The sequence below is a fragment of the Eurypyga helias genome, unplaced genomic scaffold, assembly GCF_000690775.1.
Source record: "Eurypyga helias isolate BGI_N326 unplaced genomic scaffold, ASM69077v1 scaffold31946, whole genome shotgun sequence".
Classification (NCBI taxonomy): Eukaryota; Metazoa; Chordata; class Aves; order Eurypygiformes; family Eurypygidae; genus Eurypyga; species Eurypyga helias.
Genome location: NW_010259032.1, coordinates 1 through 27,709, shown reverse-complemented (window position 1 = coordinate 27,709; position 27,709 = coordinate 1). Strand labels below are relative to the sequence as shown.

The 27,709-nt window shown below is 36.7% G+C and overlaps 1 protein-coding gene across 1 annotated transcript; it reads left to right on the top strand.

The window, feature by feature from the left end:
- On the top strand, window positions 1-26,835 carry LOC104502840 (insulin-degrading enzyme; the record flags this gene model as incomplete). The annotated part of the gene is made up of 13 exons (XM_010154565.1): window positions 1-178; window positions 1,570-1,777; window positions 2,583-2,752; window positions 5,772-5,894; window positions 7,522-7,634; window positions 7,996-8,158; window positions 8,762-8,854; window positions 9,413-9,504; window positions 11,034-11,114; window positions 12,493-12,596; window positions 23,431-23,533; window positions 24,458-24,580; window positions 26,753-26,835. Coding segments are annotated over exons 1-13 (1,616 nt in total), but the record flags the coding sequence as incomplete, so codon positions are not given.
- Between the last annotated feature and the right edge of the window lie 874 nt (window positions 26,836-27,709).

Sequence of the window (27,709 nt, the reverse complement as noted above, 5' to 3'; positions counted from 1 at the left end):
AAAGCGACAAACAACAAAATGAACAATCCAGCTATTAAGAGAATAACAAATGAAATTATCAAATCACCTGAGGATAAACGAGAATATCGTGGATTGGAATTGGCAAATGGCATTAAAGCTCTTCTCATTAGTGACCCCACCACAGATAAGTCTTCAGCAGCACTTGATGTGCACATAGGTATTTAATGCATGTTGTGTTCATTATGTCATTAATAAAAATGCTTTAAGTTTGGTTATCTTCATTGCAAATAAACTGCCAGGAGTAGTAAGTATCCAGTTGGCAGCCTATCCTTTTATTATAACTCAGAGTTTGTTTAATTCTTTGATGCATCAAGTTGAAAATTATTAGAGCTAATTAAATTCTCTTATTGTATTCTGTGTTTACTTAGGCGTAGCTCAGTAGAAAGACTTCTTTTAACCATTAAGTTTCGTGTTATGAAAGATCTTTTGTAAGCAAAAGGGGTGTGTGTGAGTGCAATTATTTCAGACAGCTCCATCTGTCATGTCAGACTTTTTTTTTTTTCCCCATGTGAAGTTGTTGGTATGTAGAGGTGAGAAAATGCTATAGTGCTGGAGGAGCACTCCCTAACTCCAGTGGTGCTTAAGGATGCAAACAAATACTGGAAATAGAAGGGGAGGGCCGTTACTTTGACTCTTTGGAATAATGGAAGCCTTTTCTTATATTTGAGGTGTTTCTCAGTTGCTTGAAAAGTATGATGCATGCACACATTGCCTAAGCATCCTTACTCATTACCTGGGCATCCTCTTGCCATGTTTGTTGTTCAGAGCTGTTGCTGCTGTTGGTGTTGGGACAGAAGGCATCGAGTAGTTTTGAAAACTTCTGGCCTCTTTTATTATGGAGATGGCTGTCACAAATCATGGTGTAGTTCAGAGCATCCCACATGTCATTAGGTAGTATGACAGTAGTAATCAGCTGCAGCATTCAGTTCCTGCACATGTGCTACAGGAGATGTATCTGTGGCCTTCGTCTCTACTCTCCCATTGTATGTCATTGCACACTCCAAAACAGGACTGCCAGACTCAAACTGCCATGTTTCTGGCTTCCATTCTTGCACATCATTATTGACCTTTGATCTGTCTGCCTTCACACCTGGTAATCAATAGCTGCTTTAGTTCAGGCAATTACAGGTTATCACTTGTCCTCTAAACCACAGGAAAAATACCTCCTTAATTGTGGTTGGCAATTGATACCTTTTAACACAGTGCAGTTATTAAAGTCAAGGTATAGAAGTCAGAACATTGTGATCTGCAGGTCTGTATGGGTTGTGAGTCATGGACTTCAATTTAAAAATTGTCTCTGTAAGGCAACACAGGTTCTTCTGGAGAGCCAGTTTAAGACACTAATCGGTTCAGTTCCTCATTCTTTTTTTTTTTTTTTTTTTTTTTTTTTTTGAGTTTAGTTGACTGTAGCTGCACAAGTGTCTGGTTACATCTACAGAATTGGTATAATTGCCTGAGGCAATATACTGTAATCTAAAGCACTTCAAAAGACTTAATGTTTTAGTATTACTTTTTATGAATGGTTACATGAAGTTTTTCCTCCTGCAGGATCCTTGTCTGATCCCCCCAACATTGCTGGGCTTAGTCATTTTTGTGAGCATATGCTGTTCCTGGGAACCAAGAAATACCCAAAAGAGAACGAGTATAGCCAATTCCTTAGTGAGCATGCCGGGAGCTCAAACGCTTTCACAAGTGGAGAACATACCAACTATTACTTTGATGTGTCACATGAACATTTAGAAGGTGCCCTAGACAGGTAAACACATTTTATATTTAATTTTTTGTTTTATAGATGCTGTTTGAAATGGTATACAAGTTTTTGATAGTTTTATCTTTATGTTATTAAGGAGAGGGTTGAGAGCAGTATCCTGATACCAGGTATTTTTCAGTTCAAACATTTTACTCAGATTATTTTTCTGCTAGTGGAGTTTTTCACTAAGGCAGAAGTTTTGAAGTTCAGGGGCTGTGTTTACACTGAATACTTTTTGAAACGTGGGGCTCAGAATGTGGTCGTGAACCTATGCATTGTGCAAATACTCTGATTGTATAATCAAATACTGTGCTTCCCATAGGATCCTTATTTCATCGATAGCAAAAGAAGGTTGAAGTCTAGAAATATATGAGAATATCTTTAGTGAACGGAATTGAAATCTCTGCCTTTTGTGGGAAGGGGCAGAAATTGAAGGGCATGTAGTCAGCGGGGTAAAGAGAATTTTCTCTTTGGATTTTCCCTGGATGTCTGACAAGATTGATTTGATTTGTGAGATTAAGAGCCTCTTGCAGCTAAACTTCAAAACATCAGGAGTCTTCAGTGTATGAATTACAATGCAAAGTCCTTGATCCTTGTAGTGTCTTATATGATTAATGTGTTGTCTGCATTTATAGATAAAGAAGTTGAGAAATAGAGAACACAAATCAGTGTCAAAACTATTAACAGAATTTCAAAGTTCTGCATTAAAAATTAATATATTCACCTGTTTGCAGGAGACACCAAGCTTCACACTTTTCTGTTACCAGTTATGTGCAGTACTCTTGTCTTGAATGAAAATTTTTCTGTTTAGATTTGCCCAGTTTTTCCTGTGCCCTTTGTTTGATGAAAGCTGCAAAGACAGGGAAGTGAATGCTGTTGATTCTGAGCATGAGAAGAATCTAATGAATGATGCCTGGAGGTTGTTTCAATTGGAGAAGGCTACTGGAAACCCCAATCATCCATTCAGTAAATTTGGAACAGGTTTGTCAGAATATAATTATCCATCCATTGGAGTTCTATGTAACATACACAGTATTATTGTTTATATAAAATTGTTAAAGACAGGCTGAAACAATTTGCTTTTTTTCTTCTCCATACGTGTTTATTATGGTGCTTTATCTTATTTTCCACATCATAGACCAAACAGAGCTAGACAAAAACATAGGAAGCAGAGTGATCCAAGACTTGCAGTACAGTGATTAAGCATCCTTCGTGATTCTGATAATTACTGCACTGGATGCTGTTTTCCAGTTACTGAATTTGTCATAATTCGGTGCTGTTAAGTCTTTGTGCATAACAAAATGAATGAACTGTGTTTAAATTGTTGTTAGTCACATGCTTTGTTTGCTAACTAGTATTGCATTAGGACTAGACGACAGTGACTAGGTTGAATGAGAAGGATCAGTGATGTAACATGAATATTACTAAGAATATAAAAACAAAATCTTAAGCGTGAAACGCAACACTAGTAGATGGATGGGTAAAAGAGTCTTAGACAAATCTCAGTCTTAAGACTGTAGTTATTCTATTCTTCAGGCTTTATTATTCACAGAATGCTTAGTAACAATTAAAAATAAACACCCAAACCCCTCTATTTAAACAACATTAAAGTAAGATACCATGGTTATGGGAAAACCCACAGATGTTTAATGCTTTGGTGGAAGATTAAATGGATTTGTTTTCATAGAAGTTACTTGCTACGTCAATTTATTTTTTGAACTATTGAAGTAACCAGGTTATTAATTCAGGCACTGCACTGTTTAATCCTTGAGTATGAATGTATTTTGTGGCTAGGTCAGTTTGCTGGATGAATAGTTGAGGCAAATATTGGGTACAGTAGAATGATGAGAGGGGAGATAATGGGCTTTAAGGACTGGCTTCTTCCTCTGTCTCAAGAAAGATAAGAATGTTTTGGCACTTGGTGGTGGAGTGCATAGTTGAGGGGCTGGTAGGCAGCTGCTACAGGAGCATGTATTGCTTTGTTTGCCAATAAAGAGAGGTTGTCTGAAACAGGAAACTATAACTCTGTTCTCCAAACAGGTAAATTCGAAAACAGTCTTGGGAACCTCATGTTGATAAGCAAGCAGTCATCTAAAGCACGTTCTGTAATCTCTGCTACTGAAGAGATTTTGTAATTTTTGTGTACCACTCTGAAAACATGTGTTCTCTACAATCTGACGAAGTTTTATATCTGATACAAGTGAAATATTTTCATGGTCCCTTCCACGGGTTCAGTCCTTCAGCAGCATTCTGCCTTAGTGTAGGTCCGCTGTGGGGTCCACAGGTCCTGCCAGGAGCTTGCCAGTGTCAGCTTCCCACAGGATCACAGCCTCCTTGGGGCATCCACCTGCTTCAGCATGTGATTTTCCATGGGCTGTAGATGGATCCCTGCTCCCCCATGACCCTTTATTGCTGCAGGGGCACAGCCTGCCTCACCATGGTCTGCACCATGGTCTGCCGTGGAATCTCTGCTTCCATGCCTGGAGGACATGCTCCCCCTCCTTCTCCACTGACCTTAGCGTTTTGAGTTCTCTCTCACATATTGCACTCTCTGTGTCTGTCTGCAATATCTACGCTTCTGGTTTTCCCCCCACCTTCTTAAACGTGTTACCACAGACATTATGACTGCTCAGCCTTGGCCAGCAGTGGTCTCGTCTTGGCACCAGCTGGCATTGGCTCTATCAGACATAGGAAGGCTTTTAGCAGCTCTTTAAAGAAGCCACCGTGGTAGCCCACTGCTACCAAAACCCAATACAGTAATACCCTAAGTGTCCTTTCTAGGTGCTGTTAGGAATTCTTGCTTTTAATCACAGGTGAATTTTGAAAACTAAAGCAATGTATTGTGCTTCAGGCAGCCTCTCTGTGATGACTTGTTGACTGTTGCACTTGTAATTAGACCTGTATCTAATCACCAGACATCTGGACAATATACATGACTTATTTATGTAGGTAATTTTGCCTCATTGATTTGTATTAACTTATATCTGTGCTTGTAGGGTTTGTGCATTGGGCATATTTGCATAGCAGGTACGCTCTCCCAGTCTTTTTTTTTTTTTCCTTGCTGTTTTTCCTATAAACACGAGTCAACTTTTCTTCATGCCTTATTCTTCCTTTTCATCCCTTGCTCTGTTCTGTACCTGTTGTGCTTGTGGCTTAAGGGAGTTACTGATTTCAGGTTAACAGATAGAATATTAGTTTGCAGATTAAGATTCTCTTAACCATTTTGTGTGTCCATGTAGCAATGGGAAGTGAAGTTGATAAAAATCCAGCAAGCTCTTCATAGGCTAATTTTTCTGTCGTTTCAGGTTCTTACCTTTATTGAACACAAGTTCTGCTTTGACTATAAATGTGGCCTATGTTCTTAGAACAAATTATTGAAAACTTGATGTAAAGATTGCACTAATTAACAGGAGGATAACTTAATGGAGAAAGTTTGGTGTCTTCTGCTTATGGGCTTATTCAGGGAGAGTTGTGGTTCTCTTCCTCTCTAGTTCTGTTCCACTACTGCAGCAACACCTCAGCTGTTTGTGAAGCAGAAGATGAATAGTCAAAATTTACAAATCATGTTTGTAAATGAGTGATTATTTCATTTAATATACTAGGCTATAACTTGTGGCACACAAGGACACAATTTCACACAGTGACTCATTTGAATCCCAGGAGTGTGTATATGGGAGTGAAACTACTCTAAATATGCCAAAGACAAACCTTTTTCTTGTTCTGAATTAGAGCCTGGGCCTACTTGCATTGCTTTGAAATAACCCTTTCAAATGAAAAGGTTAATTTGGAAGACTAAAACATCCTTGGTTCTTTAGGAATGTGCAGAATGAGACTGGAAGTACTTACTGTCTCAAACTGAGATTATTACCTACTATATGTAGTAATTATGTTTAAATTTACTATCTACCTGGAGAAAAGCAAATTTATGCATTTATATTTTTCTTTTTGATTTGTAAACTAATAAACATGAAGTAATGTTAACTTTCCTTTTATGTTACAGGGAACAAACTCACTTTGGAAACTAGACCAACCAAAGAAGGAATAGATGTAAGACAAGAGCTATTGAAGTTCCATTCTACTTATTATTCTTCAAATTTAATGGCTATTTGTGTCTTGGGAAGAGGTGAGTTTTGTTCTGGTGGTTGAGTAAGACTTTACATGTATTTATATTGCGAAGAAAATGAAGTGTATGCAAATGTCTGAAAACCTACAGAAGGGAAGAAAGTAAAACTTGCACAGACTGACCAAACATAAATTTATGTTTAGTGAAGTCTCCAAAGCAACTTGCAATGTATAAATATATGTGTTCGTAGAAAAAGTAAGCTGAAATTTAAAAATCCATTATCAAGTCATTCATTGTGTGTTTGTCTTATGAGTACTGATACCTATCTGGTTTCAGATGTTGGGAGGGCTTTTAGGCTTCCACTACAAAAAATGCTATATTATCAAAGGATAAACCTAACCTTCAGATAAAAAGCTTTTATTTCAGTTTACTTCTGAATTAATTTAACAGAGGTTCCAACTGCTTAAAATTTTCCACAGAATATTTTACAGCAAATTCACTGAGTAATTGGAACAGCTTTAGTACAGCAGTTCACATACAGACTTTTAAATGGAAACTTTTTCAGTAAGAATCACCATGGCAACTAGAAACCCGTCCTAAAGAAAACCCTCACTGTAGTTGTAAAGCTTAAATGTGTTTGTATTTTGCTGATGTGGGTAAAAAATAATGGGCTTTAATAGAATTATGGGCAGTTCATAGAATTTTATTGTACAGTGACCTATCTTGGTTTGCATTGTTTTGCTTTGTTTTTGCCCCTCCCCCCCACTGTTCTCTCCTTGTAGTGTAGGAGTCTGCCTATGTTGGGCAGGCAAGATTCCGCTTTCTAAATCTAACTGGGATTGTTTTGACTAACAAGGAGACCACTTTTTGAAATCTTGCAAGAATTAAGGTTGTACTTAGAGACATCCAAGAAACACCAAAGTTTTTCTTCAATGCCCACCTTTGAAAGGCATGGGCTAAAAAAACCTTGGTGGATGAGTGTCTCATCTTATTCTCACTTTTTGAGAAGTGCTCCAAAAGGCATTTCTTTAAGCAGATGGCTCTTTTGAAGGCAGTATTTCAACAGAAACAGTGTAATTCCATTTAAGTGAACTCATGCACAACATCAAATTATTTCTGTAAATGGTGTTTCTTTCATTTTTGGAGAGTACTAGACTCCTGGACTGAAACTGGAAAAAGCAGAAGTGTATCAACAGGTTACAGATGTGTGTGAAATTCTGGGGTGCTGGGGACAGGTGACCCTGGCTCACCGTGTATGTGAGGTACTGGAGGTGAGCTGAGGCTGAAGAAAATCCAGGTTTTGGCAAAGATGCTTTTACTGTGGAAAATTTGCAGCTGTAATGCTGTGTCCCTTATGCATTTTCTGGAATGTTTATTTTTGTAAATGTTCAATATCTGATGTGTTTTTGTCTTTGGTTCCAGCTTAGATTCATCAGTACAATTTAAAGATGTTTTTTCTGGTTACAGGACTTAGTTTAATGATGGTTGAAGCCTTCCTTTAGTAGGCATGATGCTTATAGCATGTTGTAGTTAAAAACTGAGGTATTAATATAGATTTCATTTCCGAAATTAATAATCATCATATCATTAAAACTACTTTTCTGTATAAATAAAAAATATACAAAATCCAAATTTGCCAGAATCTTCACATAATTATTATGCTTTTTTTAATGTTTATTTATTCTAGAATCCTTGGATGAGCTTACTTGCTTAGTGGTAAAGTTGTTTTCTGAAGTAGAGAATAAAAATGTCCCTATACCAGAGTTCCCTGAACATCCCTTCCAAGAAGAACATCTCCGGGTACGTATGGAGATACATTTTCCATCAGGAGTGTCTACCTTAACAGATTTTTTTTATTTTTTTTATATTTCAGTAATACATTGTGCACTTCACTATATTTGTATCAGTGTCCCTGTTAAGTTCAGTATTTCTTCCTTAATTTTCCATCCTTCTTTCCATGCTGAGTGTATTTTGTATAGTTATAGTAAAGGTGGTTCATTTGGTTGCAGCTGTAAGCAACTGAGAGGTACTTTGTCCTCTGTTTCTTCCATCATGAATGGCTAATGCGTGTGTATGAAGGGAACATATGTGCTTCTGAGATTAATAAAATAATGAGAATTTCCTTTTGTTTATGGATCTCCTTGTTTATTTTCCCCCTCAGCAACTTTACAAAGTGGTACCTATTAAGGACATTAGAAATCTTTATGTCACGTTTCCTATACCAGACCTTCAGAAGTACTATAAATCAAACCCTGGCCATTACCTTGGCCATCTGATTGGGCATGAAGGCCCAGGGAGTCTCTTATCAGAGCTTAAAGCTAAAGGTAAGTCCTTTGAAGGTAAAGAAGTGGTTTAATATGCAGTTTTTTAAAGCTTAGATACGTTTCACTTAAAATTTACCTCTGTATGTTAAATTTAAAGCCCGCAACTTTTTGAGTGGTCAGTTGATTTGTGCTTTATTCCTTTTTCTGTGGTGGGTACAAATTAATAGGTACTCTGACTACTGAAGCTATTACTTCTTGCACTTCCCTTTATCTGTCCCTGTTTAGAGTTACATAAACTTTGACATAATGATCTTGTCTCTGTTCTGTCACTGACTTAGAGACTATCATCAGGTCCCTTAATGAACTACAAGGGGGGGTATCTTTCGCTAATCTTTATATTACTGTGTTCCAAACAAATAAATTACCCAGTAATCAAATGATCTTGAGTTTGTCATACCACTCTGAGCACAAAATCAGATATATCTGACTTGTTTAACTTGTTCCTATAGGTGTTAAGGTAGAGAAGGGTAACATTGTAAAGTAGTCAAAAAGTAAAAAAAAAAAATAAAATAAAAAAAAATTAATGTTGCTGAGGCATACAAAAAGTAGCATAAATTGTTACAGATTTGGTTTTGTAATTTATTTTTTTTTTTTATTTCATAGGATGGGTAAATACTCTTGTTGGAGGACAGAAGGAGGGTGCTAGAGGCTTTATGTTTTTCATCATTAATGTGGACTTGACAGAGGAAGGACTTTGTAAGTGAAACACTATGTCTGCATTCCATGTTATTCCTGATCTGATGGGTCTGTGTTTGTATCCAAAGAGAATAATTGTGTTCATAGCTTGAAAGTAAATTTATTTAATTAACTGGTTATTATTCTGTGTTTAGATCCTCTCAGTATGCTAACACACTTTATCTAACATAAGAAATGGACTTATGTGAGGATATATTAAATTATTTCATTAAATATTTTAAAGTAAACTTCTTTACAAGAAAAGCTGTTAATAGCTTTGTATGCTACTTACTCATACTCATACTACTTAGACCTGAGTTAAATTGTATTATAAATCAGTGTCTTCACATAAGACATGTTCAGTGTAGTTCTCAGAACTAGCTGGGGGACATAAACTCTTACCTTAAAAATTCAGCCTGAGGAAAAACCTTTAACTTTGCCAGTGGGATTGCGTATGTACTTAAATATCTTGATGTATCAGGATGTAATTAAAAATAAAACCATACATATTTGTGTTCATCAGTATTTTTCTTTGTGCAGAGCTGAGTGAATTATTAAGCAAGTATTTTTTCTTCCCAGTGCACGTTGAAGACATTATTTTGCACATGTTTCAGTATATTCAAAAACTACGTACAGAAGGACCTCAAGAATGGGTTTTCCAAGAGTGCAAGGTAGGGTGATTGGTACTTGAAATACACAGTGACTGTATTTTTACAGATTTTTATATAAGTAGAAATAGATTCCTTGGGTGTGGAAATAGTAGTTAATCATCACATGGGAATTAAGTTTATTGATTTTTGAAGGTGAAATGTGACACAAATGACTAAGTACATTCAGAATATATTGTCTTAAGGTACATGTGAAATGCTTTTACAGAGATGAGTTACATTTTATGATAGCATAATGGAGGTGAGGAAAGAAGTATCTTACCCTGCCCGCAAGGATTTTGCACAACCTTCCTTAGTCTCTGCTGAAGGAGGAGGTGGGGTGGGGGGGAAGCATTTGCTATGAGAGGTAACACAGAATTGGAAATTGAAACGTCTGTTACTCTACCCCTCTCTTCTTTCATGTGTCAAACTGTATAGTTGAGATTGTAAAGGCAGTGGGACATTTAATTTGCTGTTTATTCTCTCGCCTTTTTGAGAGGTGAGATGAATCTTTTCATGGGCTGCTTCACTCTTCAGTCTTTGCTGAACTGTTCATGCTTCTTAAGTCTGTATGGTTTTGTGTGTACAGAGCAAAAATGTAAAGTGTCCTATTAGCATTAAATAGTGCTGCAATTCTCAGTGACAGTGTGAAATAAAACCAGTTTTATTTATATATATGGTCTCACGGGTTCACTACCAATACTTGGTTAAAGATTTCTTGTTCCATCTTAGCTTTATTTGGTGAAAACTGTTGAGTCTGTTTTGTCTAAGAGGAGAAATTCTGCAGAGGTGTTAACTTTATTTCTTGCATTTTGACACTGTATAGTTGTGAAAGAAGTATTTTTACCCACTGCTAAAAGTCCCAATGGAATTCTTTCACTGTCATTGTAAGCAAATACAAGATTTTTAAAAAGGTAGTCTCTCCCTCCCATTTCATCCCTGTGTCTTTCCTGTCCCCCTCGTGTATCAGTCCCAGCACACCTGAGACTGTGAGGGAAAGTTAGAAGAGCTGGCAAACTGATTTGACAGGAATCTTCTTTTGAGTTGATTTTCAGCTGAATTGTTGAATTAACCAGATTCTCTGTGTGGATTCACAGAAGGATGTTGGCTTTGTAGTCTTAGATCTCTTTAGTTCACCCTTGCCAGTGTAAAGAAACACACTTTCTACATCTAAACCTAACCTTTTGGCTGCCTGAACAAAAGGAACGAAAAAGGAAGAGGGAAAGGCTTCAGTTCATTAACATACAATGAACATTGCACTGGAACACTACGTATTGGTTGTGTCAGAGTTGGTGTGTTTGCAGATTATCAGGAAACTCAAACATGAGTGCAAACAGGACTTACAAGTCTTGTATAACACTTCACATCATGATACCACCTGAAATTGCTTGAGAGTTTTACGTAATTTGAATATTACTGAAAACTTTGTGTTAGGAACCTGTCTACTACAAAATGGATACAACAAAACTCCTTCCTTTTCCTACTTTATAAAAAGGAATTAAGTAGCCAGTAATTATGCTTAAAATAGTATTTAGTCCTACGCTCTTTCCTAGGATCTAAATGCTGTTGCATTCAGATTTAAAGATAAAGAACGACCACGAGGTTATACATCAAAGCTTGGAGGAATGTTGCATGTAAGTGCGGGGAGTTGTTTCTTTGCATTTTATAATTTAGTAATGATTTAGCAGTATGTTTGATTGTACTCTTAATAAATAGCTTAGGAGGCTAATATCATACTGCATAGATCTTAGTTTTGACAGTCACATTTCCTTCACTCTGTACCACTTTATACTTCTATACTTGGTGGAACTGATTTTACAGTAACTGAGTTGCTCTTTCGTTTGTTTCAGTGTACACTAATAGAAAAATGACTTTTCTAGTTCTCTTTTATTGCCTCTGAGTCATACTAAGTTTACGCCTTGAATTAAGCACGCTAGAACTGTTCGGTGATTTCATGTGCTTATGAATACTACCTGTTTTTCATAACTCAGAGAAGAACCCGTGTATAAGTTAGCATGAGTAAATGTGATCTCACAGATTGCTTTGTATTCACCAAAAGCACTTAAAAAACCTTTTTATTCAACAAAACAGAAGTTTATCTTTAAAGCACAATTGTGCTGGTCTAAGGAGTCACCACTAAGGTCTTGCTGTCAAATTGTGTTTCGTATTTGTCATGTATAGGCTTGATGTTTGCTAGGTAGTCTGTGTTTAAACTGTAGTCTTTTGGTCACTAAACCTGTATTGCCTTGGCCATTTTTTATTAATTCTGGTCAAAACAAGTACATGTGTATGGCAGACCGCAAGTACTTGGTACTTAGGTCACCTGGTATTTTTCCCTTGGTAAACAGATGTTTATCAACAGTTTTCCTGTCAACCACACAAAAAATGTTCAGAGGAATTTTAACTGTTTTTTCTTCTTAAATTGACATGTACTTTAAGAGATTTTCAGTTTAATCCTAAATAAAATTATGTAAAGTTGTATTATGCTTTTAGATAATTGAATTATACTTTCTTTTAAATTATTGCAAATAAAAATTGAATTCTTGCAGAATCTTAAAAATCTTAGTGGGGCGTTTTTTGGTTTTTGTTTTGTTTTTCCCAAATGCACTCTCATGAGTACTTGGTGCTCTTTTATCTTTAAAATTATCCTCCAGGGGTCAGCATTTACCATGGTTTTTTTACTTCACTTGCTTCAAAACAATATTTAAAGGTGGGTGACTTATTGTATTGAAACATGGAATATTTCAAGAGAAACGAGTGGTAGTATGTAGTATATAAAATTAACTAATATAGCAGAAAAATGATTGCATAGTTAGAGATTGCAGGTTTAGTTTTAAGAGAAGGATTTTCTTAAGACATCTATGAACGTCTAATTTTAAATTACCAAGGTGATATATATTTAGTGACCCAAAGTATGCAGTTTTAATTCCTTTACAAAATAGTATGTTTTTTGATGCTTAGTTTTTTGTTTAGATCATCCACATGTTTCTGGGCTTTGTTTTGTTTTTTTAGTATTATCCTATAGAAGAAGTATTGGCTGCTGAATATTTGCTTGAAGAATTCAGGCCTGATTTAATAGAGATGGTACTGGATAAACTGAGACCAGAAAATGTTCGGTAAGTTAAACTGCAGTAGTATCTATTTTAACCCAAACATTATAAGAAAGTAGATGAACTAATGGAAACACAAATTCTTGGTGTCTCTTACAGTTCCAAAGTAAATGTCCCTGCAAAAGAGCTAGTTTTTTCTGTGTGTTAATGTCTCTGCTGCCTATTGAAAATAAGCACATGTAAGTGCATGCAGCTCTTCTGCTCAGACAGAAATGTCCTTTCAGTCCTCTCTATTCAGGATATCTTCCTCAGCCTGCAGTAGTTTAGGAAGATACTTACTCGGAATAGCTCAACTGTTACTGAGGAAAAAGTTTAGTAGAATGATCCTGCCTCACTGTAAATTCTTGTGACATTATATGGAATGCTCTGATACTCGTAATTTGGAGCTCGGTCTGGAAATCTGTTAAGAGGATGGCTTTTATCTTCTGTATGTATTTTGTTTTCCCTATGAAGAGCTACGAAACTTCATGCAGATTAACAGACCCTCTCAAAAATGCCTATTTCTGTGGGTACAAATAGCTGTGTCGTTAGCTCCTGAAATCTGTCAGACTCCCAGAGCATCTCTTTGATGACACTGGCCATACTGCATGTGTGCTTTCTTTGCTGAGTGAGTGTGTTGCAGGACAAATTTCAGGGCTTGGTAGTTTGTCAGACTAGATGTTGAAAGGGAAGGGGGAAGCCTTTCTTTCCTATGCTTTTGAGGATCTTCAGTTGTCACTCAAGTGGGATAGAAAAGAGCTGCCAAAAGAACAAATATATTCAAACAGACATGAGGTACCTAAAGAACAATAGTGTGACCAGGTTGAGGGAAGTAATATTCTGCTGAGTTGATGATCTGCAAGTGAAGGAATCTGGAAGCTGTAGAGAAGAAAATGAGGATTGGTGTAAAAAGGGAGTAGTAACTGAGGAGGAGGAAGGACTGGGCAAATGACTAGTAAAGGGAGGAAGAGCCTGGGACAAGAGGGCTAGCAAAGGACACCATGGGGTAATTTAAGTGGGGGTATTGGTAGCTGTGGGGAACTGGTATCTCGGTCAAGGATGGAGAGAGAGGCTGGCTACTGGAACTGCTGGGGATGGTTAAGTGCAGATTGGACCCAAAGAATGACAGGGGAGTAGGAACTGTGACTAGTAGGCAGAGTGGAGCTAAGAGAGCAAGTCTAGAAGAAAAGATGCTGTCAGGCTTAGCAAGCATATTCAACTGAGAGTCCTGAATCTTGGAAACAGGACAAAGAGAAGAGGTCTGAAACAAGGAGCCTTGAGGCAGGACAGCAGCAGAATTGATGGGGTGGAACTTGGAGGAACTGAGCAGAAAAGCCTGTGCAGACTAAGTGTAGTATATTCTACAAAGGGCAAAGAAACTAAAATTTCCCAAGTCTTGCTTCCCCTCCTCCCACTCCTCTGCAGATGTGTGCTTTTTTCCCCCCTTTTTTTCCACCGTACAACTTCTGTTCCAGTTCTTACTGAATAGAAATGTTGTAGAATTGTACGACAAGATGCCAGTACCCTGTATTGCTCTCCCTGACCTACCAGTGCCGTTGGAAGGTCTGTAATGAATGTAACGGGAATCTGCAGAAAGAGAAAAGTAGAGATTCAAGGTTGAGACTGTTTAATGCTGCCCAGTAGAACTGAACTCTATCTTTGCTTTGTCACAAGCTTCCTAAATGGCATGAGACAAGCTCATAAAACAAACTTTTCACAGCAAACCAGTAATTACTCAATCCTTTTTATTTTATTCAGTATGTCTAAGATCTTAAGGCCTAACTAGAGGGATTACTGAACACCTGAATCCACAAACAACTCAACAGAAACTTTGCTTTTAATATATGAGGTACTACACAATGCAAAGTATTAAAACAAAGTAAGTCTTAAAATGAAGATCTAAATGAATGGCTACTATATGGATCTCTTGTGGATCTCCTTATGCCTCAGCTTCAGTTATGAAGATAATGTCTCATGGGATATTTAAAAATATTAGTTCCCATAACGCTGAGTGCTGTGGGGAGGGATGTTTTAGTAATTCTGTTTATTTAGAGAAAGAGGTGAATATTAGAAAGAGAGGAAGTCAGGTCAGATTGAGCAAAAATATAAAATATTGAGTAAGTGTTTCTTAATTGTTCTGTGCACGGAGCAGGGCAGAGGTTCAGTAGGACAATATGTAAATTTGTGTGTGTGCATATTTAAATGGGTAATATACAGTCTAATTACGAGAAGGTTGTGTGGGTAACAGTTATACTGAATTTTTTTTTTTCCAGTTTGGTTCTTTTGATGTATCTTATATTAAATATTGGTGTAGAGATATAACTTTTTTTTTTTTTTGGAGGGGTGGAGAGGGATGATATCTCTTACTGAATATGTTCCACACTGAAATTTTCAGGCAGTGTTGGATGTAGAAGGATAGTGATGCATGCATTCATGTATTTCTAGAGTTTATATAGAATCATAGAATGGTTTGGGTTGGGAGGGACTTTAAAGACCATCTAGTTCCAACCCCCTTGCCATGGGCAGGGACACCTTCCGCTAGACCAGGTTGCTCAAAGCCTTGTCCAGCCTGGCCTTGAAGACAGCCAGGGGTGGGGCATCCACAGCTTCTCTGGGCAACCTGTTCCAGTGCCTCACCACCCTCTCTGTGAAGAATTTTTTCCTGATAACCAATCTAAATGGCCCCACTTTCAATTTAAACCCGTTACCCCTTGTGCTGTGACTACAGACCCTTGTAAAAAGTCCCCCTCAGCTTCCTCGTAGGCTCCTTCAGGTACTGGAAGACTGCAGTAAGGTTTCCATGGAGCTCAAATCTTCACTATATTTGTTTGTATGACATGTGTCTTGTATATTCATTTAGTTAAGATGCATGTTAGTTTGTGTTATATTTCACATAATTATTGGATAAAGTAGGATAAAACTGGATTATGAACTGTATTTGCAAATGTCATGGGGTTCTGGTGTTTCTAGGGGTATACAAAATATGATTAAATAAATAGAGCTGCCTATGTCAGCGACTGTAGTTGCCATAGTAATTAATGCCCTTTAAAGAAGGGCCTATATCTTTGTGTGTGGGTGTGCAACTATGTGTAATGTGTGTGGGATACTGCAACTGAAGCTTGAGTATTTCAAGAGATTGTAATTTGAACAAACAATACTTTAAAGAAAAATTCTAGATTTTCTTTCCTGTTGTATTAAATACTTCAATTTTGAATGCATTTTCGTGCTACACTACCACCCAACCTCTTGGAAATTTGATACAAGCGCTTGCCTTTAACATAAAGACTGTTTTTAGTAATTAAAAGAGAGAACATATAATTACTCCTTCTCTGAAGAAAGCTTAGCCAATCTCCACGAGTTTGAACTTTTAACTGGTTCTAGAATTCCTTACAGCAATAAGTGAACCATTTTTTTAATACTGATTTAATCAACAAGCTACAGGTACTTAGTGAGATCTGATGTTTATTACAGCTTTGCATAGCTTTAAAATGTGACTCTTAATCTAACAGAAGGATACGTTTTGTACTGTAAATTGGGTCTTTGTTATTAGCCAAAGAGCTTCCAAAGCATCTGCTTCCTTAAATTTTCAAAAATTGCTGGAGGAGATCAGTATATGTAAGTACATTCATAGACTCTTATCAGATGCTGCTGGATGCCATGGACCACTCATCTGTTTTCTCTGTTAACTCCTGTTGCAGGCTGTGCCAGCCTTTTGGCACTCCCCTCCAGCTGGCATAAAATAGCCATAATTAACCTTGTTCAAAAGTTTTTAGTGTGAGAAAGTGTACAGAATACAGTTGGAGAAAGTTCAGGTCTATACAATGTGGTTAGAAGCACAGGGATAATGGTAACATTCTAAATTCTTCTGAAAGTTGTTATATGGTCTGCTTTTTTTCAAGTATTTGGTAAACATAACTGTTGCAGAATGTTACTTAATTTTAGTTAATATAAGCGCATATTTCCGCTTGCAGATGCAATTTGGCATTCCTCATTGTCCTCCGTTAAAAAAAAAAAGGGGGAGGGGGTGGAAGAGCACGATCAAGATTCCTATGAGAGAGGAAAAAGTAGTTCTAAAAAGATACTAGCCATAACTTGATTGAAACATTAATAACCAAAGAAAATAATTGTTGACGATTATATATATCTTCTATTTATAGTAATTTTGTAGGGTTACATCAGTCTTCTCACATTTGACAAAGTGACTTGCTGGAGATGGGAATATTCTCTATGCTTGGTAATTGTGGATTAGTTTTAAACAAAAAAGGGATTATTTTCACGATGGAACACACCTAGAGTAAATACAAACTGAAGATGATCAGCTTTAGCAGCTGGGAAGCATTGATCCTTCAGATAATGGAGATAGTTGTTTTATCTCAGCTTTCACTTTTCAAATGCAGCCTCTTTTGAATGCTGTGTATGTGATTTTTCAAGTAGCAGAGTGTAGTACATGTAAACTGGTGAGGCACAGTGATGGGAGTGTTTGGGAAATAAATCTGATAGAATTGGTATCCTTTTCTGTACTGGAATGTCTCAAGGTTTTCATAATGGAAGAGGGATGATGGCATGGTGACTGAATCAAGAAAGCTGGTGATCAGAGAGGAGTAGTTATCTAGTAACTTCTGTGCGTATGTGTCTGTAAACTTGGGCTTTAAATGTCTCGGGTCTCACCCTGCCTCCTTCTAGCTTGTTGTTACTGTGCTCTCTTTCTAGATGCTGGAAGAAATATGTTGTATTTAATTTCCCCTCAGGACTGACGACATTGTCTCTTTGCTTTACTTGGCTTAAGAAATAGGTTATAATCATCATGTAATTTTAAGCATTTGAATAAAAAAAGCTAAATATTGGGAGATAAATGGACTATCAGAACTAGAATATACCTGGGTTTATGGCTTCTTGAGTTTATTATTAAAGAAATGTTACATTCTTTTTGTTGCAGAGGTTTTAGTACGGCTTAGTAAATTCAGGTAGGTTAGTTCTCTGAAGCTTAAATACCCAAAGCTATGCCTACAGCTGTCCTTTAAGGCTTAAATATAAATATGTACAAACTAGAGTGTGACCAAAGACTGAGTAAGTGCAGTTTTAACAGCAGAATTCAGGAAAGCACTGATACTCGAACATGGATCTAATGAGATCTGCAGGAGACGTATGTAGCAGCAGGCGTACTTTGAGTTTGAATGGTATGTGGTCAAAGTAATCATAAATGCATTGCTTTTAATGTGTAAGCTAAAACCATGCTAGTGCTCGCTATTGCCATAACAACTGTACATCCACATCTTAGTTATCTTCATGTTCAGACTATTTGTCTTCTCTAAAACTATGACTTGTAAGAAGAAACTCAAAGCATCAAACCAGGTTTTAGATTCTTACGAGTCATGTTGCTTTTTCCTGCATAATACAATTTTTCAGTATAGACTCAGAAGCTACAGCTGTGCTTCTATGTAGCTTATTTATGATAATAATGCAAGCGGATTTTTCTCAGCTGTAAAAGCGTAACTCCTCTCCATTTTAGTGGGAATTAAATGTTGTTATTCAGGGCATTACGTGTTTAAAGATCTGAGCTAATTAGATTTTCCTATTTTCATGTGTTTGAAACAAAGTATTAACTTGTATATAGTACTGTATTCCTTTTAGACACATTTTAAGCACTTACCTTTTGAAATCAGAAATAGAATGAAATGAACTAGGATTTTACTTAACTAAGATACTTCAAAGTTAGAGTAAATATAATAAGGAACGTAATTTTATAGTATCTCTTATTTTAAATTGTCATCAAGATGAAGTGTCTTGGGGGAAAAAACATCACCTTTAGTTAAATATTACTAAAAGTGATTTCATGGTATGTTGCAAAGCTTCGAGAAAGCAACTGTAGATTTGCATTTTTAGTGGGCTCTCTTGAAAGAATGAGTTAAGATTATAGATGCTAATAAAAGGGTCCCCTTGTGTTTTACTTTTTAAAATTATATCTGTATCCATATGCATGTAGTAAGCTATCAATCCAGTACCTCGTTTCCTTCTTTTGTCTTTGCTCAAGCAATTTGTACATACTAATAAACAACTGTGGACATGTGCTTTTAAATATGTATATGTGTTCTGATATCTGCCATTCACTGATATTTATGCTCATGTTTACCTTTCTATTCTCCCTGTTAATGAAAGAATTAGTATGTGCCACATCATCCTAACTTTGCCTGGGGCTTTTTTCCAGGTTTGGTGTTTTTTTTTAATGCCTCGTATAAATTGTCTTGCAGTAGTTTAGTTTCATTGATTTGAATTTTTCCTTTGTATCATGGTTTTATGTATAATTTCCTTTTCATAAACCTAGTGGAATTCATCTACACTAAGGACTTCTGTTGGCATATCTATATTGGGGTGGCTGCATTCACAGTTAGAGACTACTGTTCAGTGTCTTTTTAAAAAGTTCAGCTTTTTGACTGTTATTTTCTTAACAAACTGTTTTTAAAAAGTATGGAACAATATCCATACTCACAGATGGTAGCAAGTATCCATATGTGCTTTTATTTGACTGAACCATAACAGGAAGTTTTCATACTCTCCTCCCCGCCCCCGCACACTACGTGTGGCATTTAGTGGCTTAATTTCCCTAAGAGAGAGACCTTTTTAAGATGTTAAGTATCATTTTTACTTGTTCAAACTGCATTTGGTTTTGCCAGCCATCTGGGAAGATAAGGGAGTAGACTTGGCATGTGTTGCAATCTTAGCTGAAAAATGTAATTTTCCCATCATTTCCAATACAATTTCTTCCCCTCATCATCTGCAGAATAAATGCTCTTATTAAAATTTAAAAAGCTAGTGACTCATCAAATTAAGCAACTAAAGAACATCTTCTCCTAGATAGTAAATGGAGTTTTTTCCTCTCCTGATATCTGAAGTTGGATGGTTGGACTTGATCTTAAAAGTCTTTCCCAGCCTGTATGTGATTCTGTGATTCTAAGCGCAGCACTGGTGTAATAAAATGAATGCCAGAAATCTGGATATGGAAGTTGAGGACTGGAATTTCACGGATACTGAGCAAACACTTGTTTCAATACAGTCAGTGATGCTCTTAGCTGATGATAAACATGTGACAAATATGGAATGTGTGTTTAATTTTTTAATTGCATTGTATCTCAGTAAAGATTGGGAAAATCACAGTTTGTTCACTTAGTTCCCCCCCACAAACCATTGCGTTTGTAGTAACATAGTTTTATTGACCCCAAATAAATAACTCATACTTCTGCAGAATGATTAGAATACTGCACCCCAGCAACATGTCTCTGTATGTAGTTTCCCCTCTGAATCTGTTTTATAATGAGATTTGTGTGAAGTGGCTTTCAATAGCCCGTATTGCCTCACCTCAGTTTTACTCATGGTTTTGGGGGAAGTTACAGACCTAGGCTTCTGCAGGTTGTGTATCAGTCATGATATTTTATGCATTTGACTAAGATGCATGTAACTTTTTCTGTTGTTTGACAATCTCATCATCTGGAAGTCTAAATCTGGAAGTTCCTAAAAAAAGCAGTTCCCTTTGCTCTCCTCCTCCCCCCGCCCCCCTCAACAGATTGGCTTTGACACTTCCATTACTAATATCACCAATACTGTGGTCTCAAAGTCTATGACTTCTTCACCCTTAGAAGCTTGACTTTTATTATGTAAATCTGCAGTGTACTAGCTGATAGTCTGTCCTGGAAGCACTTCCATTTTAAAGCATACATTCTTTTCCCAAATAAGACTTTCTGTTGATCTGTCACTTGTAGCTTCATTTTGATTTCAGGAGAGTGAAAACAAGATGGTATCTGGTAAATCTGTATCACGTTGTAGAAATTGTGCTTGTTTTTGAAAACTGACCACAGCGGAGGACTACAGCAGTTTGCATGTACAAGAATGTACATACAGAAGTACACTGCGTTTCTAGTTTCAGCCGTGTTCAGTGTTCACGAACAGCTCAGAAGCCCAGTTGGTTGAGTTTAAATACGTTATAAGCAGGTCCTATTAAGAATTTCCTGATTGCCTGTTTTGCTTTTCCAGTGCATTTCTACACTGTATTAAACCATGTGGATGTTCATGGTGCTACAGCACGGAAATGAAAAGCAAAAGTAAAATTACATAATTGGTGACTGTAAAGATACATCATGATGCATTTAAATAACTGCGTAGCAGTGTATTTCTGCCTGTGGTGCTGCTTTTCCCCCTCTTCTTTTCCTGTCCTGGTTGGGGCTTGTACCTTGGTGTAGGTTGTAAGCCTCGGGTGGATGAAATGTCTTTTGGTTTGTTTCCTGTGGTTGTGGTTATGTTTATGAGAGCTCAAAATGTACGTGATACTCCAATAGTGATTTGGGGTATAGGGGAGGGCAGGAGGATCCCTTGAAGTAGAACCGCTTGAAGAATTGCAGTGCTGGTTTCCACAATTTCATTTTCTGTCTGTTGAGCAGGCAGAATTATTTTTAGCTCTCCAATTTTAGTATGTTCCTACAGCAAATGTTTGGGTGCTTGGATTGTCACTACTGCTGGGGCGTCAGTATGTTGGAGAAGGGTAGAAGGAGGGAATGTCAGATAACAGACATCTGTGTATTGCAGCATCAAACACCTTTGTCTTGCTGCTCAGACAGCATGATTCTTGGAATTTTATCAGGCTAATCTTTTAAGTGTTTGGGGTTTTTTAATATTTATTTAATGGGCAGAAGAGCCTGGTAGGTTGCTTTAAAATTGTAACAGACTTTATGGTTTCTGTAGTGTCTTAGCAACTTCATGTGTACATGGCAGAGCTTTTGCTCACCAGCTGTCCAAGTTAAAATGCAAAATATAATAGAATATTCCTATGGCTCATTTTAATGTAAACAACAATCTCTCTAATAGATTTCACTTTGCTGACTGAGCTGGTATCTGCTGTGTTGCAGGAATAAGTATTCCCTAGGATTAAAGTGCTTCATTCTTTGCTGAATTTATTTAGAATTGTTCATTTTGTATAACAAATGAAAGAGATGTAACATACAAACAGATATGAAACCATTTTACATGAAGTAACAATAAAAATGTTAACCATTTCTATTGCCATTTCCACTGGGAGATGAAATATGTATCGCTTCAAGATTAATGTTGTTATTCTGGTTTGTATATTGCATAACTTTTGCAGAGGAGCAGGGGTGGTTTTGTGCATGTGTTTGTTCATGCTAATCATGTTGCTTTCAGAGATGAGGAGTAAAAATTTCTCCTTTCCTCAATCCAGACAAAATCTGTATCCCTGAAACATAAGATTTGATTGCCCTTCTTCAGTGTGTATGATCAAAAATACGGTCTCAAAATTAGATAGTCTGTGGTGTAAGTTCTGCTTCAGTTTTTGAATGTGTTGCTAGAGAATGTCTTTCAATCCCACATGACTGAGATGTAGTTCTTACTTATTTAAATACATCTAATGCTAGCTATTTACCCTGTTGTTCTCCTGCTGCTCAAACTGCAAAGCACAGATTAAATTATTAATAATTTGAAAGCCTTTCTGATAGGGGAATCTCGAACTAAATATACCAGAATCCTGTTTTCTTCAACTTTCTTGGATCGTTTAGTCATGTATGTGTAAACATCAGGTGAAAAAGGTGGGATGAGGACATAGGCATTTACAACATTATTAGCCATATATTTAAACTTTTCACTGTATTGCAAAATTAATCCCAATGGTATTCTCCAGTAACATATTTGTGAAGTAAAGTACTATAATTTGAGGCATGTCCAGATGCTTCTTGATTTACGCCTCACTTTGCCATGCACATTAGAAATAGACAACAGAATGTTACTAGCCTGAAGATACTGTGATTTGAAAACCAACATTTACATTGCATATATTTTGAATGTTTTAATGTGCATCTGAGCCATCTGCATGAGATTTGAGAAGGTTCATTACTGTGCTTTGCAGCATCTAGGGATTGATAGGTGGTAACTGTGGTACCTTTTTTAACAACTTCAGAATTTCTATAAATGTTTAGTCTTAAAGCTAGCTACTTCTATTCAATACTCTCTTATGTTGTGGACTATTAAAACAAATTAAGGAGTTTTCTTGATACCTATTATGAAGATTATGGGAAAAGAACTGATAAGTTTGTAATATTCTGCATTTCCTCTTATTTAGGTGTGTACTTCAGTTCAAGGAGCCTCTGGACAATGCTTTTAGTCATACAGTTTAGTTTTAGGTACTGTGAGAACCAGGGAGCTGGACCTTATGGGTCCCTTCCAACTTGAGATATTCTATGATTTAGGTTTCTAACTGAGTATAATTCTGTTGTATTAACTGTAAAATACATTAATCTTCCTGCTTTTCTTCCCTTTCCCTCAAAACAACCAAAAGAAAAGCAAAAGAGGAAAGGGAGGTATCCATCTGAAATGAGAACATGAAAATGATAGAAAATGAAGAAACTCTCAGTTTATGTATGGGAGGGTGAAACTGCAATGACTTAATCTAAAATGCTAGGTCTGGAATAAAATTTCTATAGTCAGTTTTTTCACTTATCTGAGTGTTGATTATGGGTGATACAAAAAATGTTATAGTCACTTCATTAACTTTGTAGATCATCCCAAGGACTGATTTCTGTGTTTTCTGGAACAAGGACAAAGTCTGAAAAATTGAAATTGCATGCAACAAAATTGCGTGTAACACTTCAGAAAAACAGTAAAATGAAATTACACTGATAACCTGATGTCATGGTTAACCTTAGTGTGTAGTTCAGTATACATATGCCTGCTAGCCAAATGTGCTCTATAATTGTCCAGGAACCGTTTCCAGTTCTAGGGGTGGAACAGAACCAGTGCTCTGAATAATTTCTCAGTCTTTCCTCAGACACACTCATGCCAAAGTGCTTTGCCTCTTTGTTTTCAGGGTTGCAATAGTTTCCAAGTCTTTTGAAGGAAAAACTGATCGAACAGAAGACTGGTATGGAACACAGTACAAGCAAGAAGCAATTTCTGATGAAGTTATTAAGGCATGTTACAACTTTTTATGTATTCTAATATCTGCAAGCAAAAAACAGCAGTAGATTTTTTTTTTTAAGTCTAATTTTCCATTTAGTTGAAAGGAAAAAAATCTGCTGCTTTACATGGCATGAAAATTGTAGTGAGTCTGTTTTAATGTTATGAAAAGTAAGGATTTTATGTTAGTATTCAGGTTTGAAACATTTATTACATAGGACAGATACATTTTAATTGTTTGAAACTATGATAGATACAGGGAATGTTATGCCATTTTTGCTGTAACAGATCCATAAAATTTAGTGGCTACTTAAAAATGTGTTAACTTTTTAAAACTTAAAAGTCTCTATTATATGTTGCTCTACGTAACTGTGTTTCTGAAAGTTATTTTTGCAAACTAGAAAAAAGAGTGTATTTTGTCAATGAAACGAGTTTCTAAAAATCAAAACTCCAAAGGAGGTGGGCAGATTCTTGTTGAACCTGGTTATTGATCTATTCTTTTGAGATGGCTGTAAAATACACTTAGAGCTATATTAGACGTGCTGAGCACGCTTCGAACAGACGTTGCATAGGAACACTTCACTTCCTTCAGCTTGTGCCTTCCTATCATCTTTATCACAATTCTCGCTCATGTATTCAGTTTAACACCTTAAGTTAGAGTTCACAGTAGCAGAAAAGATGAGACCTAGAACCACTTTCCACTCTACTGTAAATGTTTCAAGATTGTTTTGTCTTTTGTCTTTCCTCCTAAGAGCATTTCGTCCTGCTGATAGACTACTCCAATTTGTTTTTCCAGATACTTCTCTTATCTTAATAGTATTTAGACATAAGCTAGTGGAACACATTTCAAAATATTTTGTTACATAATACAATATGTAAGTATATATCCATTAATTAAGCAGAAATTCTACTTAGCCTCATGGTTTCTGTTTATCTAGAAATGGCAGAATGCTGACCTGAATGGGAAATTCAAACTTCCAATGAAGAATGAGTTCATTCCTACTAACTTTGAGATTTTACCATTGGAAAAAGATGCGACACAGTACCCTGCCCTTGTCAAGGTAAGCTATCTGTATTTGTTCTGTTTGCTAGCTAACCTTCTGGGAAGGTAGCAGTTAATTCCTGTGTGTTTTTAAAATACAAATTGTGTCATATTCCGAAGTGTAACAAACAAAAAAATACAAAATATAAAGATAGTGCTAGAAAGAGAGTAGAAAATTTATTCATGCTAAACTATGGATTATGACTGTTTGGGTTCCTACAAAAATGAATCTACAAACAGCTTGAACTCTTTGTCCTTTTGAAGTCTGTTAATCATAGAAACAGTACTAAGGCCATTTATTCAGCGGTAGGGTGAATGCCACTCTACATTTTTTTGAGCAGTGTTCAGTAATTCAAGGGTGTAGACAAGGTTATTCTTTTGTAACTGTGTATGTAAGAAGCTTGTAGTTGCATGGAAAAAGAGAGAGAGATGTAAACACATAAACAAACATCTCTCTCCAGTCTCCTGGAAGCATCATTTAATGATCTCAATATGTTTAGCAAATCTCAGTTTTTCCAAGTACCTAAAATTTACTTAAAAAGTACTTCTCGCAACTGAAGCGTAGTTGTCTCTGCTAATGCTCATCTCTCTTCTGGGCTTAGTTGGAGGATAAATAGGAAAAGTCTTCTGCATTTACATGTTGTGTTTCAGGGTGAACACTCAATTCCGGAATACTTTTTGCACAGTAGATTAATACAAGTCTACTTCAGTGCAAAGACATCCTTCAGGAAAACGTATTTGTTCTGCACAGGTCATTTTAGGTATATAATTGAAGCAGTATTATTAACGGAGGAGGACTTTGAGCATGTGTTTATGTTCATCCTGAAGTGAAACCCTAAGCCTCAGCAGGGACAAATACTGCAGCTCTATTAAGTAACACTAATTGGTTTGCTACAGAAACTTGATGGTCCTTCAGTGTCTCTGTAGCAACTAAGCAATTGATCCACACAAAAGCTTTGCTTTAATGCATCATTGCTTTTGAAATGTATTTGGTTTTAGTTTTTCCTTTCCCTTTAAAATGTTTTTTGAGGGAAAACATTATCTATTTTACCTGCATCTCTCTTATTTTCTTGTCAGCTGCATGTCTCTGCCATTTTTCTTTTATGGGCCCGGCATTTATTTGACCCCACAGCAAAACACTGCAAGAACTACAGGCATTGTAACAGGCTGCCCAGGAAAGAGGACATGGTCTAGTGGGTATGGTAGTGTTGGGTTGATGGTTGGACTAGATGATCTTACAGGTCTTTTCCAACCTTAGTGATTCTGTGAACTAAATCAGCAGAGATTACAAAAAAGCATTTTTTTCTGTTGGCTTGTATGCCTAAGCAAGCTTACTGTGGACTGGACCAGTGCTGTGGACAAAGGAAGGGACTGGAACATAAGTGCAGGAACAGGATGGCCATTTTCATTGGCAGTAGGTCACCAGGTCACCTGTGTCGCTCTGAAGAACCCTCAGGGGTTTGACCCTGAGGGCCACATTGTTATGGTGGGCTACAGCTAGCTCACATCTCCAGCTGTGGGATCAGGTCTCTGGTACTTAAGACAGGTTCTACTGTTACCATCCTGTCTCTGATGTAAGCTGTATTCTAAACTGTAGAGTAGCAATTTAGCAGAATGGAATTTTTTTTGTCTTGGAGAGGAGCTGTAATTTGGCTTTTTAGTGCAAGTAGACTGTTGTGTAGAGGAAGGTGTCCTGTAAGAGATGAGAGTTATTTCAGATCTCTGAGAAGCAAAGAATATCTGCTCAAAAATAGGAGGAAGAGAAATAATTTTATATGTAAAAGTTCTCTTCACTAGACCAGGTTGCTCAAAGCCTCATCCAGCCTGGCCTTGAAGACATCCAGGGATGGGGCACCCACAGCTTCTCTGGGCAACCTGTTCAGTGCCTCACCACCCTTTCCAGCTTTACATTTTGTCTTTGATCATTCCTGATCTAGCAAAACAGTTCCCATTTTGATCATAAGCTCACTGAGAATGCTGCAGCCGTTTAACTGCATGTTAAGGTGACATGGTAAGAGTCTTATTTGGGGTCAATGGATGTATACACAAATGTATATGGCAAAAATATGCATTTAAAGGGACAACACAAAACTGAGATTTGAAGTAGTGATGAGACTTCTTTTATTTTAATCGTGTAATATATTACAGTTAAAAATGAGGTGACTTAACAAAACCTCCTTTCTTGACACAGGACACTGCTATGAGCAAACTATGGTTCAAGCAAGATGACAAATTTTTTTTGCCTAAAGCTTGTCTCAACTTTGAGTTTTTCAGGTATGAAATGTTAAATATATCACACAAATTGCTCTCCAAAAGTTTGTTTGTTGGGAACCTGTATTAATGTGGCAAGACCTTGCATGTATTGAGGCTTTAAAACTTTTGTCCTTAGCTGGGAATATGCAGTAAGATACAGATAGCAGGAAGGCTCATCATATAAGTCATTCAGTAGTTGAGGAGCATGCCGTTTGAGGTGCTCCATCTCTATTAACATGAAAAGTTTATCTAAAAATACTTCTAAAACAAATTGTCTTCTATTTTATTATACCTGAAATATGCCTGCCAGTAACATCTACTACATATTGCAGTAGACCACTTCAAAAATGTGTGTGTATTTTTTTGTAATTAATGACTCAATCACAACTATTTTAAGATGGTGTTTTCTTTATAAAATGGTATTCTGATACTGGGTTTAGGTTCAAATTCTGTTTTAATTTTCATAATTCAAGCCAGCGTAAAATTCTAAGTGTGTGAAATTGTGGGATTTTGATTGAGACCAACAACTGATTTTTTTTTTTTTTTCGTGAAGAACACTGTGTGTATTATCAATCAGTGTGTGATTCTTACCTCAAGATACGTGATAAGATGCTACATCTTGCATTATTTTTGTCACAGGAAAACTATCTTTTGGTTTTTTTCAAATAAGCATGACAATGATGTATCTTCTTAGTATTCCTTTCAAGTAATAATTTCTGACTGTTGAGTTAAAGATAGTGCTGTCTTCAGAGGGGAGCTATTCCTGTGCTGGACTACTGAAAGCGAAAATAATTTCGGGAATTCTCCTTCTTTGGCCTAAGTAAATGATTCAGTGATATTGCTGGAAAGGCTATTTTATGAACTCTCATAGATCATAAAATGGTTTGGGTTGGAA